The sequence below is a fragment of the Balearica regulorum genome, chromosome 1 (assembly GCF_011004875.1).
Source record: "Balearica regulorum gibbericeps isolate bBalReg1 chromosome 1, bBalReg1.pri, whole genome shotgun sequence".
Classification (NCBI taxonomy): Eukaryota; Metazoa; Chordata; class Aves; order Gruiformes; family Gruidae; genus Balearica; species Balearica regulorum.
Genome location: NC_046184.1, coordinates 74,263,497 through 74,280,701, shown reverse-complemented (window position 1 = coordinate 74,280,701; position 17,205 = coordinate 74,263,497). Strand labels below are relative to the sequence as shown.

The 17,205-nt window shown below is 35.1% G+C and overlaps 1 protein-coding gene across 28 annotated transcripts in view; it reads right to left on the bottom strand.

Moving 5' to 3' along the window:
* Nucleotides 1-17,205, bottom strand: part of C2CD5 (C2 calcium dependent domain containing 5) — a 66,771-nt gene continuing 49,566 nt past the window's right edge. For 7 of the 28 annotated variants that reach the window (XM_075758325.1, XM_075758404.1, XM_075758425.1 and 4 more), the window contains 12 exons: nucleotides 14,450-14,513; nucleotides 11,615-11,676; nucleotides 10,199-10,297; nucleotides 9,687-9,776; nucleotides 8,834-8,921; nucleotides 7,723-7,809; nucleotides 6,171-6,221; nucleotides 5,342-5,395; nucleotides 5,053-5,154; nucleotides 4,021-4,211; nucleotides 2,289-2,435; nucleotides 1-1,584 (listed from right to left, as the gene is read on the bottom strand). In XM_075758325.1, the coding sequence (XP_075614440.1) occupies nucleotides 1,453-1,584; nucleotides 2,289-2,435; nucleotides 4,021-4,211; nucleotides 5,053-5,154; nucleotides 5,342-5,395; nucleotides 6,171-6,221; nucleotides 7,723-7,809; nucleotides 8,834-8,921; nucleotides 9,687-9,776; nucleotides 10,199-10,297; nucleotides 11,615-11,676; nucleotides 14,450-14,513 (1,167 nt within the window). In that variant the 3' untranslated portion in view covers nucleotides 1-1,452. Of the gene's footprint in view, nucleotides 1,585-2,288; nucleotides 2,436-4,020; nucleotides 4,212-4,674; nucleotides 4,766-5,052; nucleotides 5,155-5,341; nucleotides 5,396-6,170; nucleotides 6,222-7,722; nucleotides 7,810-8,833; nucleotides 8,922-9,686; nucleotides 9,777-10,198; nucleotides 10,298-11,614; nucleotides 11,677-14,449; nucleotides 14,514-17,205 lie in introns of those variants that run through there. The other 21 variants (XM_075758558.1, XM_075758548.1, XM_075758537.1 and 18 more) reach the window with 6 other exon arrangements.

Genomic DNA, 17,205 nt, shown 5'->3' with positions numbered 1-17,205 from the left:
AATGGGGGTGGGACATCTTTAATATGTATCCAGCATACACATTTAACTATTACACATATAAAAAGGCAGTTACTTTTATACAGAAATTTATTGTGCAAGAATGATTTTCATGCTCATTTACAATGAAATAATTAGTTTTCACAAATAATCATGCCATTGCTTAATTTCAACACTAAGCAGAATATTTACATTCAAGTTTACACGTTTGTTCAAGTTCCATGTACGATATTGTCAGAATTAAGTAAGAATGCATCTTCAGATCAAAGTTTGCATTTTTTACATTAAAATATCACTGCCTTTCAGACATTTACTGGAAATGACAATTTCCTTTCTTTGCAGTACCCTCATTTCCCAGCTACTGTACTGGAAAAGAAAAAAAAGAAAAAACAAACCACCAAAACGGAACTTGCAGAAATCAGCACCACAGACGTCCATACATCTCCAATTAGCCAGTCACTTCCCACTTGTTACACAGCAAGTGAGGCTGCAGCTTGCCTCTGTGTAACAGCCCTTCTTGGAGGGCTGTTTATGTCATCCTAGCAAGAGATCATGTCTTAAGAACATGAGCCTCAGGACAATCCTTTCACAGAATTTTATATATAAAAAAAGATCTGTTATGTCAATATTGAAGTGCACAGCTTCTCACAGAACCTAACACACTTTGGAACGTCTTGGGGTTTGGGGTTTTTTTTGGTTTTTTTTTTTTTTTTTTTTTAAACCAAAGGGATGACTAGGAACACAGTATCATGGTCTGGCAACTTTTAAAACACAAAAATGAACAAAAGCACCCCCAAAACATTTGCTGTGTAGTAGTAACTTAAAGAAAAAAATAGACCAGCAGTTTACAAACAGTTGAAAAATATTTTTTCTGTGCAAAAATTCAAACTGTGACTTTTTGGTGCTGCTTCTTCCTCTTCATGCTATATAAACTAAGACAAGTTCAGACTTCACCTCACATTTTATTAGCCTGGGCACAAATCTCTTGCTCCTTCGGGAAAGGTTGCTAATAGAGGCTTTTCTCAGTTACCTCCCACTCACCCTGACCCCCTCTTGTTTTTCAAACTGAGCTGAGAATCAGCTAATACAATATGCAAAATCAGAGACAGTTCTGAATTATAACTTGTCATGGTCCTGTAAACAGCTGAAAAGTGTGAGAGAATTTTTGTTTACTTTTACAGTTGCATGTGATGCTTACTATTTTAATCCATACTTTCATATCAGTACTTCATTTTCTGCCTAGGTTTCAGAGGGGCCTGTAATTGTAACAGAAATAAAGTGTACCTGCCAATATGCTGCCCTGACTATTACATAAAGGACAAAGAATAGTGATTGTCTTGGCTTTTGGCTATTAATGTTATGGGGAGATACTGATTTTGAAGATGCAAACCAAAAAAATTCCCACATTTTAAACAATCTTTATATTTGGCAGAGACTATTTCACTTTTTCTGTCTTCACGTTGTGACATCTCCTCCAGAACTTGTGGGTTGAGAAACAACTGTAGAAGGCTGTACTGGTAACATTTCTAACTCAGACTCACGTACGAAGATAACTGCATCGCCACTTACATTTATTAAACACTGGGCCTGAAGGCGGGGGGAGCAGAAAAAAGGACAATACACAGTTACCAAACATTAAAGAATTACATATTTTATGGTTAGTATTATCTGCTAGATGTAACTACGTGGATAATAGAAAATTCAGCAGAGGTCAGAGAAGGACAGATTATTAGAATTTATTAGTGAGGCAACCCCTGCATATTTCCTTTTATATCTACTCACTTGTGTGCTATCAAACATGTAGATAGATTCTTGTAAGACCACCAGAAATGAAGTATCTGGGTAGCTGTACTTCCTTTCACGACTGTTTTGGACATATTTCATGTACCAGAACAACCATATTCAGTTGTCGCCTTTACTAATAAAGTTTTACCCCTTTATGTCCAAAATGGAGCATTTTATAACTGCAACTCCACATAAAAAGGATGAAAACCCTAACATTGCAACATCAGAAAAACCAAGTATGTTCAGAACTACTATTCTACTGTTTCCTGCAATTTACTCCATTCTACTGAGCTTAGTACTTTTACCCGTTTGGGTATTTATGAAGCACATTTGTAATTTTGTGCTAACTCAAGTGTTCCAAGAATGCTCTTGGCTTCTTTAAACAGGCATTACGATGAGAGATCCAGAAGTGTTACACAGACATGGCTCTTGTTTTTTAAATACCTAAAACGTCTATTTGTGTCATACTGGTCATAATAGCATTGTTATTTCATATAATAATTTACCTGATTTTTGTTTGGATTCTCCATAAAAACGCACTGCTTCATTATGTATGAGACAACGGCATTCCCCCCTAAAGCTGCAACATGAGCTCTCACCATTGCAAACACTTCAGCAATAAACGCATGGAGAAAACCACTGACACCACCCTCCTAAAATGGGGAGGGGAAAAAAAATAAATTATGTTAGGTATTGCTACAAGAGGCTGAATACTTTTCTTACATTTTTATCAGCTGAGTATTTCAGTGAATTCTAAATGGTATATTGCACAGAACTTAAAAGCTATTCACTGTTTCATGGGTCACAGTTAAAAATCAGACCAATGGAACTGTTTGAGTAAAAGAATCACAAGCAGGTTATTAATTTGTGACTGGTATTCTTTGCAGTCAGTATATTACATGCATTCATACTTTCAGACATTCTTACGTCTGCAGGAACGTGTAATATTCCACTGACAGTTGAATAATGAATTTTTCTTTCATAAGGAAGGATACTACCCCCTTTTTTTTTTTAAACTAGGGAGCAAATTAATAATTTCTACTGAGGATTAAAAGAGATTTAGACTTCTTGGAAATTACTGGTAAGGAGTGGCCATTACCTGTGGTCACTGCAACTTCATGTATGCTAATAACTGTCATTAGTTGTCAACATTCACTAGAGAAATGATTCCTCAAAATACAAAGCAAGCAAAGGACAAAACAGACACTTGAGAAGCAAGCTATTCAAGTTTTTCCCCTGAAGCTCAAAGGAAATTCTAGCCATCCAGTTTCATTATGTTTTTTTACTTGATGGTGCTTGTGGGGAATTTTTACTTCTTTAGTGCCAAGCTGTATAATTTAAACTGCTGTGAAAGGAGAAAGAAAACAATGACGTATGTTGGTTTTTTTCTAGACAATCCTTATGAAAGAATGTGAGCAACTACACTGGGGGTAAAAACCCAGTGCACAAAAACCAGGCAACCAACCAAAACCATAAAAATCCATAGAAAAAAACTGAGGAAAGAAACTAATGAAACAGAGCTCACTACTGGTTCAAAGTATCTATAAAATTTCAAATTGAAAGGTAAGACCACTAGACTTCCCATGTGTATGTGTGCCACTGGAGAAAATGAAAGAGGCAGGTAGAAGAAGAGGCTAGCTAAGCTGAACTTCCAACAAATATGGAAAAAGTATAATCTACCCTGACTAGACTCTCAGAAGAGTCTTAAAAAAAAAAAAAGTATTATTACTGAGAATGCAAAGAATGTAATATTAAAAATCAGCAAAAGTTATATATGATATGGGAAACCTCGTATTAACCAAAGAAATCTAAAATCCAAATACACTGTGAAAGTTCATCATTGAGCTTGCTAAATGAGAGAAGAATGGAGTATCTTCTTTTGCATTTAAATTAACCTCAGTTTTGGGTTCAAATGATTCCATCTACCATTGTTGGTCAAAGACCTATTTTTTTCCAAATAGTTCTGCTTAAGAATTCACTGGTTTAGTGTTATACCCAAATTTATCAACAATGACAATGGTTAAGTTAACCCCTTCCTAACGTTGCCGAACACAAAGCAGCTCCATATGCTCTATGACAAAAGCAGTGCAATGCGACTTACTCCCCATTCAGCACCTACCCTCAAGTGACAAAAACCCTATTCCCTTCCTGTGCCATATCTCATCTCAAACCTCTTCAGATATTTACCTCTGATTATTGTAATTAAGAAAAAATGCTAATGCCTGATATACAGCTCACCTCACGCAAAGAAGTGGTTTCTCGTATAAAAAACATGTTGATTATCCCAAGATATTTGGTTATTTTTGCCCCAGGTAGAAAAGAAAGAGGTGTCATCTTAACAACCGAGACGGTAGAATTGGTGCATGATGGAACAGAACGGTGCCGTAAGTATCCCTCAGCCAATGGACTTGTTTTATCAAGTGAAGCAGCTAGAAAGATGGGAAAAAAGGAGAAAAAGTAACTAGCAAGTAAGCTCGATTACTGTTTCTCAAAACACAAAAACTCTTCTTTATGGTTTCCAAATAGCTTGCTGACAACATTCAGCTGCCTGTGATGCTCAGCCATATCATGTGAGAAAGGAAATTATCATGCAATGCATGCAAAAGGAGACAAAAAGCTGAAATGGAATTTATTTGGAAGAGTGGCATTCCTGCAAAGGAAAACATTGAGGCGAGTAGCTGCACATACAACAATCAGTTATAAAGTGAAGGTAAAGAAAAAAGTGCCAACATTTTGAAATACGTATTCTGCTGGAGGAACAAATTATAGGAAGTGTGAAAGTTGTTGTGTTTCCCCAGTGCAGCATTTTCTATTAAAACAGATATTAATCTCTGCTAATTAAAGCAAGATAGTCAGACCTGTGGCCAAAGAACTACTGAAAAAATCACTCACCACTTGCTAATTTAGTGACCATTGCCTTGACTGTCACCTTGGTGATTGCTTCCTGTTTCTCACCAAAAATTTTCCAAGATCATACATACACCTACATCCATGCAGTGTATGTTATATAATTAGTAGGCGTACACATTTATCGGTAACTAATTTTTACTAAGTGAACAGAAATACTGTATTTTGCTTTTTTATGATACTGGTTCATAAACCCTGTATTAGCTTACAAAGACATTAACAATGTCGGCAGTTTTCACGCTCGGGTATTCACTCTACATGTGATCTGCAATACTACTGCTGGGCAGGAAACTCCACTATTCACCACTGGGAAATCAGAGATATGTCTCAGATTATCATAACGTGGTAGAAACAGCCGCCTACTTGTCTTAATTGATCCGCGCCTTATGGTCTGAGCTTTCAGTTTAATGAGCTCTATCCAGCTGTTGCATCTGTCTGCAAAGGAACTGTAATCAATTGACGTTGCTGAAAACACAGACAGAAAAACAAAAGAAAAAACAAAGAAAAAAAATATGGATGATGTCTCTTGCTCATCTCAATGCTCCTTTTGAGGAAGCAATTATCTGTGTCTGAGAGAGAACAAACATCCCCTTCCAGGTCTGTTTAGAGGAAAAGTTACAGTATAGGTCTGGACTTGTCCAAACCAGTGTACCGATTTCTGGTGATGTCCCAGCTGTGAACCAACTGCCTGACTGGGACTTCATCACTGAAAAAACATGCAAATACAGTCATTAACGACTTATGCTAGATTATTTTTTTTTTTTAAAATCTCATTTTAGGTATTAAGTGCTGGCTTCTTTAAGTTTATTTAAGCCTTGTTTAATTTTAATTTTCATTGCTATTCTTTTCCTCACGAAGAGCTGCTGATCATGATTTAAACTTCCTAGCTATCTTTAGCAATACTGAACCTATAAACTAAAAAAAAGCTTTGGGGATGAGGGTAAGAGTCACAAGCTGAAACACCTCAGTTTTAAACACAAATGAATTTTCCTTACAAAATGCTGTCCTTCTTCCCCCAACATCCCCCCCCCAACACTCCCCTCCCTCATTACCACCATTACAATGAGAAGTAGAGTTGTTTCTGCTATGACTTGATATTAGTTGCAGGGTGTTTGCATATCTTTATTTAAAAAAAAAAAAGTTTTGCAAACTCCATTTCTTCATTATCCTGAAGAAACAGAAGGAATACATGCTAACTTCAAATTAAGACAAGCAAAAAAGCTCTCTCTCAGGGAACTAATTTTCTGTCAGATAAAGTGGTATCAATATATCTGACAGAAAGACACTGTTACTATTAACAAATCTGACTTTTGTAATTAAAAAACACATTAAAATATTATGATATCATTAAGCCACATCAGAGCATGCATTCTCAGTTAACTAGTAAACACTTCCTGGATTAAGACCATCCAAAAAGAGTATACCAATATCCCAAGAATGCTCATTCTGTTCTGGCATATGGCTAAATTAAGTAAACTCACCTCTCTGAGCAGCAGGAATACCTGTGTGGGAACTTGCACCCTCCAGGGCTTCTAGTAAGACAAAATTAATTCCATTCAGAAAATATATGAGCAGAGTCATGTAGTACAGGACAACAGCTTTCTTCTTATAAAAAAAAAAACAGGTTTAGAGTAAAATATGAGGGAAAAAAGTCTTCTATATATACACTAGATACTCTGACAGCACATAATAAATTGGTATAAATAATTTTACTAAATCTGTCTTGTAAGTTATAATATGATCATTTACTAAAGGTCATTAGTATATAAGGCTGTATACAAATATTTTTAAAATAACAATCTTACATAAAAGTATGTTAAAAAAAGGTCTAAATAAATTAAATAAGCAGCTAAGTAAATGTAACTAGAATGAAACCTCGAGTCTACTTGTGAAGAAATGGCAGATGAAAGAATTATCTAGTTGAAAGCCTCTAAAGTGATGTACAGTACAATAAGGAATGTAAAGAACATCAGAAAAAGCGATATACGTGAGCAGGCTACCCTCTACTGGTCAGTGCCCGTTACACAAGTAGCACAGTCTAGTAACAGTGAAAGAGACGCCAGTCAGAAATTTCTGGATAGCTCCTCTTTTCGAAAACAAAAGGTTAACAGTACATCATAATGTGACCAATTAAAAGTTAAGCACACACAAATACATAAAAATAATAATAAAAAAACAAACCACAAAGCAATAAGAATACTGACCTCTGAAAATAGAAGTAAATGTGGTAGGCACTCTCCTTTATACAACTTAGATAACGGGCAAAAAAAGGGGAGCCCTAACATTTCAGTAAAAGAACACTTACAATAATTCACAGATACTATATTTCCTATCACTAGCAATTTTGGTGGGTAGATAATCCAACAATGAAGAAGGAAGTAAAGACAGCTGATTTCAATGAAGGATGGCTTAATTTTTAATACAGTCATAGAAGAACTGTGACAACCGTTCTTGAAATGCAGCTCTATCTCAGGTAAAATAAAGCAGCTGATTAACAGCTAAAAAAGTGCTGCACTGTACAAATTGTTTATTATGCAAATTTAGGCTCCTTTCACTTAAAAAAAATACATGCAATTTTTCTCAGGTGAACAACCATATTTGCTTGATAAAGTATTTCCCACCATGAAAACTAGAAAATTAATTATTTGAGGCTGACAATACATGGGAGTTATTTTATATGGGTCATTTACAGAAGCAAAGCACTATGAGGCAAGCCTAATTATCAAGTAATTTATAATTCTTTAAGTCAAATGACACCAAACACCCAGTGGTTTGCAGCATTTTCAATACTCTAAATGCAAAGATAGAAGAACTACAGGAACTCTACAACAGAATATAAACAGAACAATTAGCCAACCCATCTTATCTGACCCAAAAAATTTTACTTTAGGAGTGAACATAACCATTATGTTAGGTAGCAAAGAATATTTAAAGCATATGAAAGTACAGATATTTTAAAGCTACTGCAACAATGAAAGAGCAGGACTCAAAATCAGTGAAAAACATTAGTTCAGTGTTTTCCATTTAACTGACCTTTAGCTGGTGAGAACGGTTGAGAAGCAAGTGGATCAGAGCAAAGTTCCAATGGAAATTGTAGCTGTTCTTCATTGTCTGTAGATGCTTTAACAAAGAAAACATACCCAATTGGTAATTAACCCCCAAAACAAGATTTGTCAGCAATAATAAGCACTACAGTTTCCTCTTAATCAAGTCTGACTGGAACAGATTTTTTCAGCATATGCATACAGTGATGCAGTTCTGTATGAACAGTTAGATGTCTGACAATAAATCCAGCTGCAAAAATGAACAGAACCCATATTCCATTGAACAGGGTTTAATTTAGTATTTTCAGGAAAAAATATTACGTCAATTTATGTATTTTAGATTTGATTCTGCAGTTATATTAGTTAGCTATACATTACAGTAAAAAGTAATGTGCTTTATTTCACATTAACAAAAAATTACTGTTACTATATAAGAAGTAAGGTATAACTAATGTTTTAGAAACATATGGCTCTGTTCTACTACCCAATTCCATTCTTCAGAACGGAGTATTTTCAACGTTCTGTCTAAATTCCCATACCCAGACTGCATACATACATTTCTAGCATAAGATAGTGCTTTATTAGCAAGATGACACAGGCAGATTGCAGTAGTCTCCATAATGCTATATGCTTCACTGATCTCCAAAAATATTACTGACCTACTTAAGGGGTTTGGGGATTTTTTTAAAGTATTCTGAATAATTTATTTTCTGCCTTCATGAAGTAAGGACAAAATTTGCTACATAGAAGAACAAGTATTCTCTAATGACTTGCACCACATGTTTCAAAATACAATGGAAATATCGTCATCTGTTATGCTAAAAAGAAAGATGGGAATAAGGAAATACAAGCAATTTTTTCATGTTACTGTAAGTTTGTTGACTGTGTACAATCAAATACCTCATACTTGGTAAGTCATCCTGATGGAGGTCACATATACGAACTCTAAAAAAACTTCTATGTTACGACTTTATAATTTTATAGAACTTCCCCGTTAAAATGTGTATATGTAACTGAAATTAAAATGTGGACTCATTAGATACTGTGGAAAAAAGGGAAAGAAAAATATTATCACTTATCATTACATGCCACACATTTACCTCTTTGTTGTGATTTTTCTGTAGGGGCTTTGTTGGCTTGTAACGCTTGGTTTTTGTCAAATGTAATTGCAACAGCTGTAACTGCAATCTGCGAATCAGAAATATATGGCATATTAGGTAACAATCTTTTGTGCAATCACCAAAAATAATTGTGCAAACAAACCAGCTTTTTCCATAGAAAAATAATGGGGAGGAATCATCGAGGTAGATGTATTAAAAACTCTTCACATCAGAGCATAAAAGGTAATGCTAAGGTCCATTGTTAGAACATACACCTGACAGTGTTTGTCTCACGTTTATGATTTTGTTCATCAGTTCTTTCCTTCTTTCTTGGTGAACTGATATAAAGAACCATAAAAATTCACTATCGTTGTATTTGTAAGAGAGCAAGGAGATATTTAACTGATCACAAGAATGATGCTATATTTCTGAAGAAAACATTTCCTTTAAAAATAATGAAGTATATTGCATCACCTTGAAATGCCAAGAAAAAAATTAAACAATTATAATGACAGTATACTTAGAAAACTAGTGTGCCGTATTCTTGTAGCGTATGTGGTAAGGGCTTTTCATTTCCTATCTAAAGTTTGTTTCCTGTCTAACTAAAAAGATACACACTATTAATATTCACTGTACTCATGAAATGCCACGTAGACTCATGATTTTCAAAAGTGGCAAACTCAATAGGTCATCCTTTTTCTTCACCAAACATTATGGCCTTAAGTTTTACTTCAGAATTCATCAGACATACTAGTAAATCAAATTGTAGCCTAGTTTACTCTGAGCAGCAAATGTTAATTAAAGGCCAAAACTGGCACGCCTACATGCTGAAAGTCAAAAGCAGTTTTCTTACCTGAACTAATTCATCCTCTGGTAGAGCAACTGTAAAATTTACATGACAAAGGCAGCAGGGAACCATAGATCGTAGTTTAAAATACAAGCTCTGTTGAAGACAAGACATTATTTGTGTTACTCTAAAAAACGTATGGTTTATCTCAGAGAAATTAAAGATCAAAACTCTTTTCATAGTAGAAATCATCTCATCATACAATTTTTTTCTTGAAGAAGAATTACGGATGTGGAAAGTCGGAATAGAATGCAATCTACTGTGCAGCAGTCTTTGTATTTCTGTTTCTAGAGTACACTTCCAATGAAAGGCCTCATTCAGATTCAAAAAGCTTTGCAAATCCTTAATCTACTAAGAAGGCTGAATCTATCTTTAGAGCATCTTAGAAACTAATTACAGACACTTTGTAGTCTAATTCCAAAAAGTAATTATGAAGAAAATGTTATATTCAGTATAGCCTGATTTTACTTTGGTTCCATTTGAACAATTCAAAAAATGTTTGAAATTAAGAATCTTACCTTCAACAGATTCTCACAGAGATCATTAAAGTTCTTATTAAGTGTTTGATTCGTTAGGTTAACGTTGCTTAATCTGGATACTCTTACTGCTGTGAACATCTGAATTAGAAACAGACTTATTTTTTTCCCCAATATGTGCTTGTATGTTATATTAAAAACAAAACAAATTCATAAAGACAGCAAATAATGCATAATGGGGGGGGGGGGGCAGGGGGGTGGAAAGGAAAGGAAAAACTGTAGCAAGAGTAAATCAAGTAATGTGCTTATTGCTCATGAAATTTTACAAACAAAAGGTAAATTTTCTGTGAACTAATGTAGATGAATATATGAAACAAGTGATTAAGCAAGACATTAAATACTCTATGTTCTTTTTACTTGCTTCATAAAGGAGTCACTACCTGCTACATATTTTGTTAACTGCTGTTCAAAATTATATGTTAATTGTGTACAGTCATGTAGACAATAATGGAATGTCATATACCGATTCACAGGCAGTCTCCTCAACCTGAGAGTATGCTGCTGGTACATACATATTGTTTTTGGGGTTGAGCTGTACCTCTGTAAAGCAGAGTCTTCCATTGTGCCAATTAGGTGTAAAAGCTCACTTATAGAGTTAAAACTGATCTACCTATGAGACTGAATTGTGTTGTACAAAGATGAACAAAATGTTTAAACTTAATTATAAATGGAATTTTTCTCTACTCACTGTATTGGCTTTATCTAATTATTAATTATCCTAACCTACTAATGTTATCATATTCAGTATCTTACAGTGAGCTGGAGAGGGACTGTTTACAAGGGTATGGAGTGACAGGACAAGTAGTAATGGTTTTAAACTAGAAGAGGGTAGATTTAGATTAGATATAAAAAAAATCTTCACTATGACGGTGGTGAGGCCCTGGAACAGGTTGCCCAGAGAAGTTGTGGCTGCCCCATCCCTGGAACTGTTCAAGGCCAGGCTGGATGGGGCTTTGGGCAACCTGGTCTAGTGGAGGGTGTCCCTGCCCATGGCAGGGGGGTTGAAACTAGATGATCTTGAACATGCCTTTCAACTCAAACCATTCTATGATTCGAAGTAACACAGTCAACAATTTGCTGCTTCTATGAGGCTTCAAAATCTAGCCAAGCTCTTAAAAATGCCCAAAAGCTTAAAGTTCATATTTACTGTAATTACTTTCTAATTTTTGTAGGTTTGTACCAGGTTCTCTGTTACATTAACAGCACTGGAAAAAAACACAAAAGAAACAGCTTCTCATAGCCTATTTTTCTTACTAAAATACTACTTTTATTTCTAACACAAGAGTATCTTTTTAATTTATCTTTCAAAATTAGTGATCTCTAATATATATTTAAATTACTACAGTGTATTTCAACACAATTTGGAAAAAAGTTATCATTTTCTTTGAATAACCTTACTTGAATTTCCGGTGTCCAGTTATTTATACCAGGCATAATTTCTGTGTTGCAACTGTAAAAACCTGTAAAGAAAATATTTGGGGAAATCTATGTTGCACACTGAAATATAAAAATAATTTTAAAGAAACATATGTGAACTTACTCGATGTTTTGCAAGTATTCTCCCTTGTGTTTTCAAATATTGAGTAATATACCAGAAATATAAGACCAACATTCAAAAAACGTACATAGCATCTGAAGAATACAATATAACATACAAAAGAAACACATGCCTTCTGTTATTCATACTGTAGTGAAAAAAATGGATAGGAAAGATGGAACTCACCACTTCTAAAACACTAACTTGCTACACAATTCTTATTCTGAGTATTTCTTCCAACTGCCAAAAAGCAAGGCCAGAAATATCATGTTGAGGAACATGAGAGAGGCTGCAATGGCATGAAACGCAACAGTTGCTCCCCCATGGAGACTGGGTAACTTGCGTCATCTGATGCTAAAGCTAATTGATGAGACACACTTCCTCCCCGCTTCATGGAACCCCTCCTTGTGGAACCCACAAAACAAGAAAACCCCAACTAGTGGGTCCTAAGCACGGAGAAGCGTTCAGGCAGATGCTTTAAAGATACTACCTAGAGACTGAGTGCAAATACATAGCACTTACTAACAGAGACTTGAAAAGACAAAAAAAAAGGAAAAAATATGACAACTAAACAGCAGGGTAAGAAAAGTTATAAACAGCAAATAGGCAATCTCAAAAAACTAAAGATATAGTTAAATGAGCACAAAAGAGAAAAAATCTGGTAGGGTCTACGTAAATGCACAAAATAAACAAGAAAAGAAATTGTGTAACAGCTTGCAGGAGGTATAAATACTAACAGATTTTCTTTCAGAAGTTCAAAAGCAGAAATCTTGTTGAAGAGTCAAGTAAGATATAGAAAGAATATGCAGAGACAATAACACAATAGCGGAAAACATGCATTTTTTCTACATCAATGTTCGCCATGGTAGAAGAACTTTCTATAATAGTGGAAAACCAATCTCTTGTTTATTTTCCATCAGAGAACCTGTCTTAAACAAGTGACTGAAGGAGATATTGAACAAATAAGGATTCACATAACAACAGGAAAGGCAAAAGATGAAATAGAGTTCAATGCCAATTAGTCAGCTAACTTAAAATTATCCCACTACCAGAGGAGGGGATCATTAATCTTCAGGTAGTGACTGGGACCTACTAATTTGCCTAGTACAGATATCTGTATTACAAGCCTGTAGAAGCTATTAGAGTTCATGAGCAGATGGAAAAAACCAAGACACTGCAGAGGAGCTGATACCACTTTTCTACGTAACAGTCATTGCTCACAAGCTGTCAACGAGCATGTAGACAAAAGCCATCTGACTGATACAGATGGCTGATGGTCTTATTTTAAGGTAGTAAAATCAACCGCAGCAGGACCTAACAAAGTATAATCGATGAGGAATAGAAGATTTGGTGATAATAATAGTTACCTATGACAAAGATAGTTCTGAGCTCAACAATACTCAAAATGATAAACACTAATACCAATTATTAGGAAGGGAACAGATATGTGTTCAGAAGAAATATGGGGAAACTTGCAAAGATAAGAGAGGGGGAACAAGGACAAACAAATGTACAGAGCAACTTCCATATAATGGACAACTACATTAGCCTCTTATCTAGATCATGGAATTCCATCAAGGAGGATACTACAAATACCTATACAACCACAAATAGCATAAATAAGACTGATATAGAGCAATGATTCACTGTTCTTCCCAATACAAAAAAAAAAAAAAAGTGGCTGATACAAACCAAGCATAAGAAGCTGGCTCTTCTATAGGTACAGATCCTGATGAAAAATTCTGCAAACACTGAAGATGCACGTGGGCTCAAAATGCAAACAGCCAAGTGCACAGAAAAGTCTGACCAAGGCTATGGTTTACAAAGACAGTAACTTACTTTCAGGATGCTCTTGAACTATTAACTATTAGCATGCTATTCTGTGGGATTTTTTTTTCTCCTTTCCTCTTACATTAATGCAATATACATTCTTGCCTGATTCCTATCAGCAAGCAGACATTGAGCGATTTCAGTACACTTCCCACTATGTTGGGTTCTTCAACAATTTTTAAATGGAGACAACTAAATGGACACCTCACAAAATTCTACTGCCAATATGAATGCTTGGGCTGCATTCCTAATACTGTAAAGAAAAAAAGACACTGATTTCAAGTCTCATGATTGAATTTTGAAAATTATTCACTTTAATCAGTTTTATGTTCTCAAGTTGCAACACTTTTTAAAAATACATCTATAAAAAACACTGAAGAAATCAGAAACCACGATATTTCTATTATTTGACTTTACCGTCTTTTACGGCAAATGACCAATACTGACTTGGATAAAAATGCTGTGGGTGATTTAAGAACTCTGTATCATTTTGGACTTTGCTTTTTTTAACAGCAAAGACTACAAATGCAATGAACACAAAGACTTCAATTGACAGTATGGCACAATCACAATGCAAGGAAAATACAAATGCACTTGTTGAACTAGAGTGCTGGAAGGGCAACTCACTTTAAGTAACATTCTTGGAACACAACACCAATGTGTCACATTATAGGGCTACAAATACTTAAAGAATATTCTATGCTCCATACTTCTACTTTCATTGACCGTGAAACTCAGAAATCAGCCATTCAGAGTCTAAATATCTTCAGAAACTGTTACTCTTGGAACTTTTTAAATAAAAACAGTTCTATTTTGTCATTTTGCAGCCTATAGCATAAATCAGAAAAATATGGTTTTTACTATACCAGAAGGTGGCGGAACATCTGTCAGTAAAGAATGTACGTCTTCCATTGCATCTGTATCATCAATCTGGAAAGGAAAAATTGACAAAAATCATGTTGCTGTTCCAGTCAGAAGTCTCAGAAAGATGTAAAAACTTCATCATCAAGAGATCCATATCTGGCAGCTAAGTTGAGATTTTAAAAAAGGATTCCATCAAACAGACCTCTGAATCGTAACTAGCAGCCTATACGGTCAACACCTAAAAAATAGTTCCCTTATTAAAATTGTGTTAAAAATAAAGCAATGTGCACTGAACACAGAAACTGCAGTGGATAAGAGAAAAACGGTAAGAAGACAATTTTTAAAACAATTTAAAATGCTGAACAAAGTTCCACACAACAGCTTACAACTTTTTCCAGCTATAGACCTTTGGCTATTAGAGCTCTCATAAGGCGTTTGTATTATACTGATGCAATCATTCTCTGCCTATTCCAATGACACACAAAAATCTTTCCAGGACTTGGAAAAAACCTTGCTTAGTATGAACACCAGAAAAATCAAATAGGAAAAGGTAAACTTGGGGATCATTAGTTTTTCCCTATCCAAACAAACTCTACTCCATCCAATCTTTAAAGACTTCTGTTATTTTATATCAGACTGAGAGCATATCTGCCCTGCTACCTTCTGTAAACACTTCTGTCACACGTCTTTAGGTTCATTCTGCCCTATTGATCTGCAAGAGATCCAAGTTTACCTCTAACTTCCAACATTTTTTTATCAAATTTGTTGGAAAATGTTTCTATTTTAAATCCATTAAAGGGTTCTCAGCCAGGTATTTTCTCCTTCTCCTACTCACTCTCAAAGTAAGAGTTGTCATCTTTTTTTTTTTTTTCTCCAAAAAAAAAAATAGAGACAGCCTTACCTGTCATAATTGCCTTCCCAGCATCTCATAGCATTTCCTCATCACAGTGAATTTTTTTACCATTTTTTCCTCACATATTTCCAGTGAACAATGATTTTACTCTTGAAAGGTCATAGTCAGGAGCTTCACTACCACTCCAGGAATATTGTTTTTAATACCCAGTTTCTTAACAAAGACAATAGGAAGTGGTTCCATAAAAGAAAAGTCCTTTTTTCTATAAATAAGGATTGAACTACCAAAACACAAGGACGCATATTCTAGGACCAACACATTCACATAATGTAAACCAGTAAACAATGGTCCTTAAACATCAGATCTTATTTTACTTGCTAGCTTTAGCACCATCTATAACATAGTCTGTATTACACTACAGTGTATTTACATTTTTCCCTTCTGCATGGAGATCTCTTCCTATCCCCCTAAGTGCATATAATACAGTTAATAAATAAGGCAGAAAGAAGAATTCTCCAAAATTGTAAAAAAAAGAATTGAACTCTGCCTGCAGTATATAATGCAGTCCTTAACCAGCTGATCTTTGCTTATAACGTATCATGCTTCTTTATGAGGCAACGGGACAGACAAAAGTATGCCAACCTTTTATTATTGCGCTCTCTTGTATTTGACACCCTTTAGAAGTGAAATGGAAGGTGGGCTTACGTTTTTACAGTATTCTTTGTAACTTGTCCAAAGGGTCTCTTGCAGTAAAACAGTCTTTGTGTTTTGCGGGGGAAGGGGGGGGGGGGTTATGCCTCACATAATCCTCTTTGTAAAAGACATTCAATTTTTTTTGCACTTATCCAAGCATTTTCTGATTGTTTCATCCATTTCTCTACAGTGCCTCAGAGAGCACCTGTCCTAACTTTTGTTTTGAGGATACAATTCCACTCCTGGCAGTCTGCACAGACATGACATTAAAACAAAAACCTGTTAAGACCAGCAGCAAAAAATACTTGATGAAAACTGTCCTCACTTCTTTTTAATGTGAGAATAAACTAGCATCAAAGTTACTTTTAGGGACTTCTCAATTTACTTACTTTGATCCTAGTATACCCATAGTGCACTGGAGAACAAAATTTCCTCCAAGAGCAGAAGCACCAACCAATCTCATTTTATTATACCAACCTCTCCCAACTTGTTATTTTTTCACTCTCCTTTCTTACCTCTGTTTTCAAATGAGCTGCTGTTCCAGCACTTTCCCATTCTCCCTACCTACAACCCTTCTTCCAGATTACCTTCTATGAAGACAGTGATTTGTGAAGATAAACATAAAGGAAAGTATTGAATGCACCTTAGGCTGCAAGTACAGGCTGTAATTTAATTCAATTGTTTTCTTATTCTTAGTCTAGGCTAAGTATTTGTAAAACCTATGTCTACAAGAAGATGATCAAAATTCTAGCCTTCTTCAGTACTTGGCTCCTTTTCTTCCATACAATGTTAAAATAAAATCTTTGAATTTTAGTGAATAGAGAGGTAAAAGAAATCTATGTTCTTTATTAAGGTGCTGCTCTTGTTTCTAGTTGTAGAAAGAACTGGAAGGTATTCTCTGAAGTTTTAAATTCTTGAACTCTGAAAAGCATCAGCTGAAATTCAGAAAAGCAAGTCTTCTTTTATGTGCTCTCTTGATACATGTGGTTTTTTGAATGCTTTGAATACTACCAGTTCTGGAAACTAATAATTCTGAATAACCAACCGTAACAATAAGAGCTTTGAAACAGGATGAATATACAAGCTTTTCCTTTGCTAAATCTAAAGTGTGATAATACAGAACCTCAATGTTTATAAAAATACATCTAAGTTTTAGATTAGTCACAACTGCTGCATGAAGTAGGCGAAGGGCATTTCTTACCAGCTCTTAAT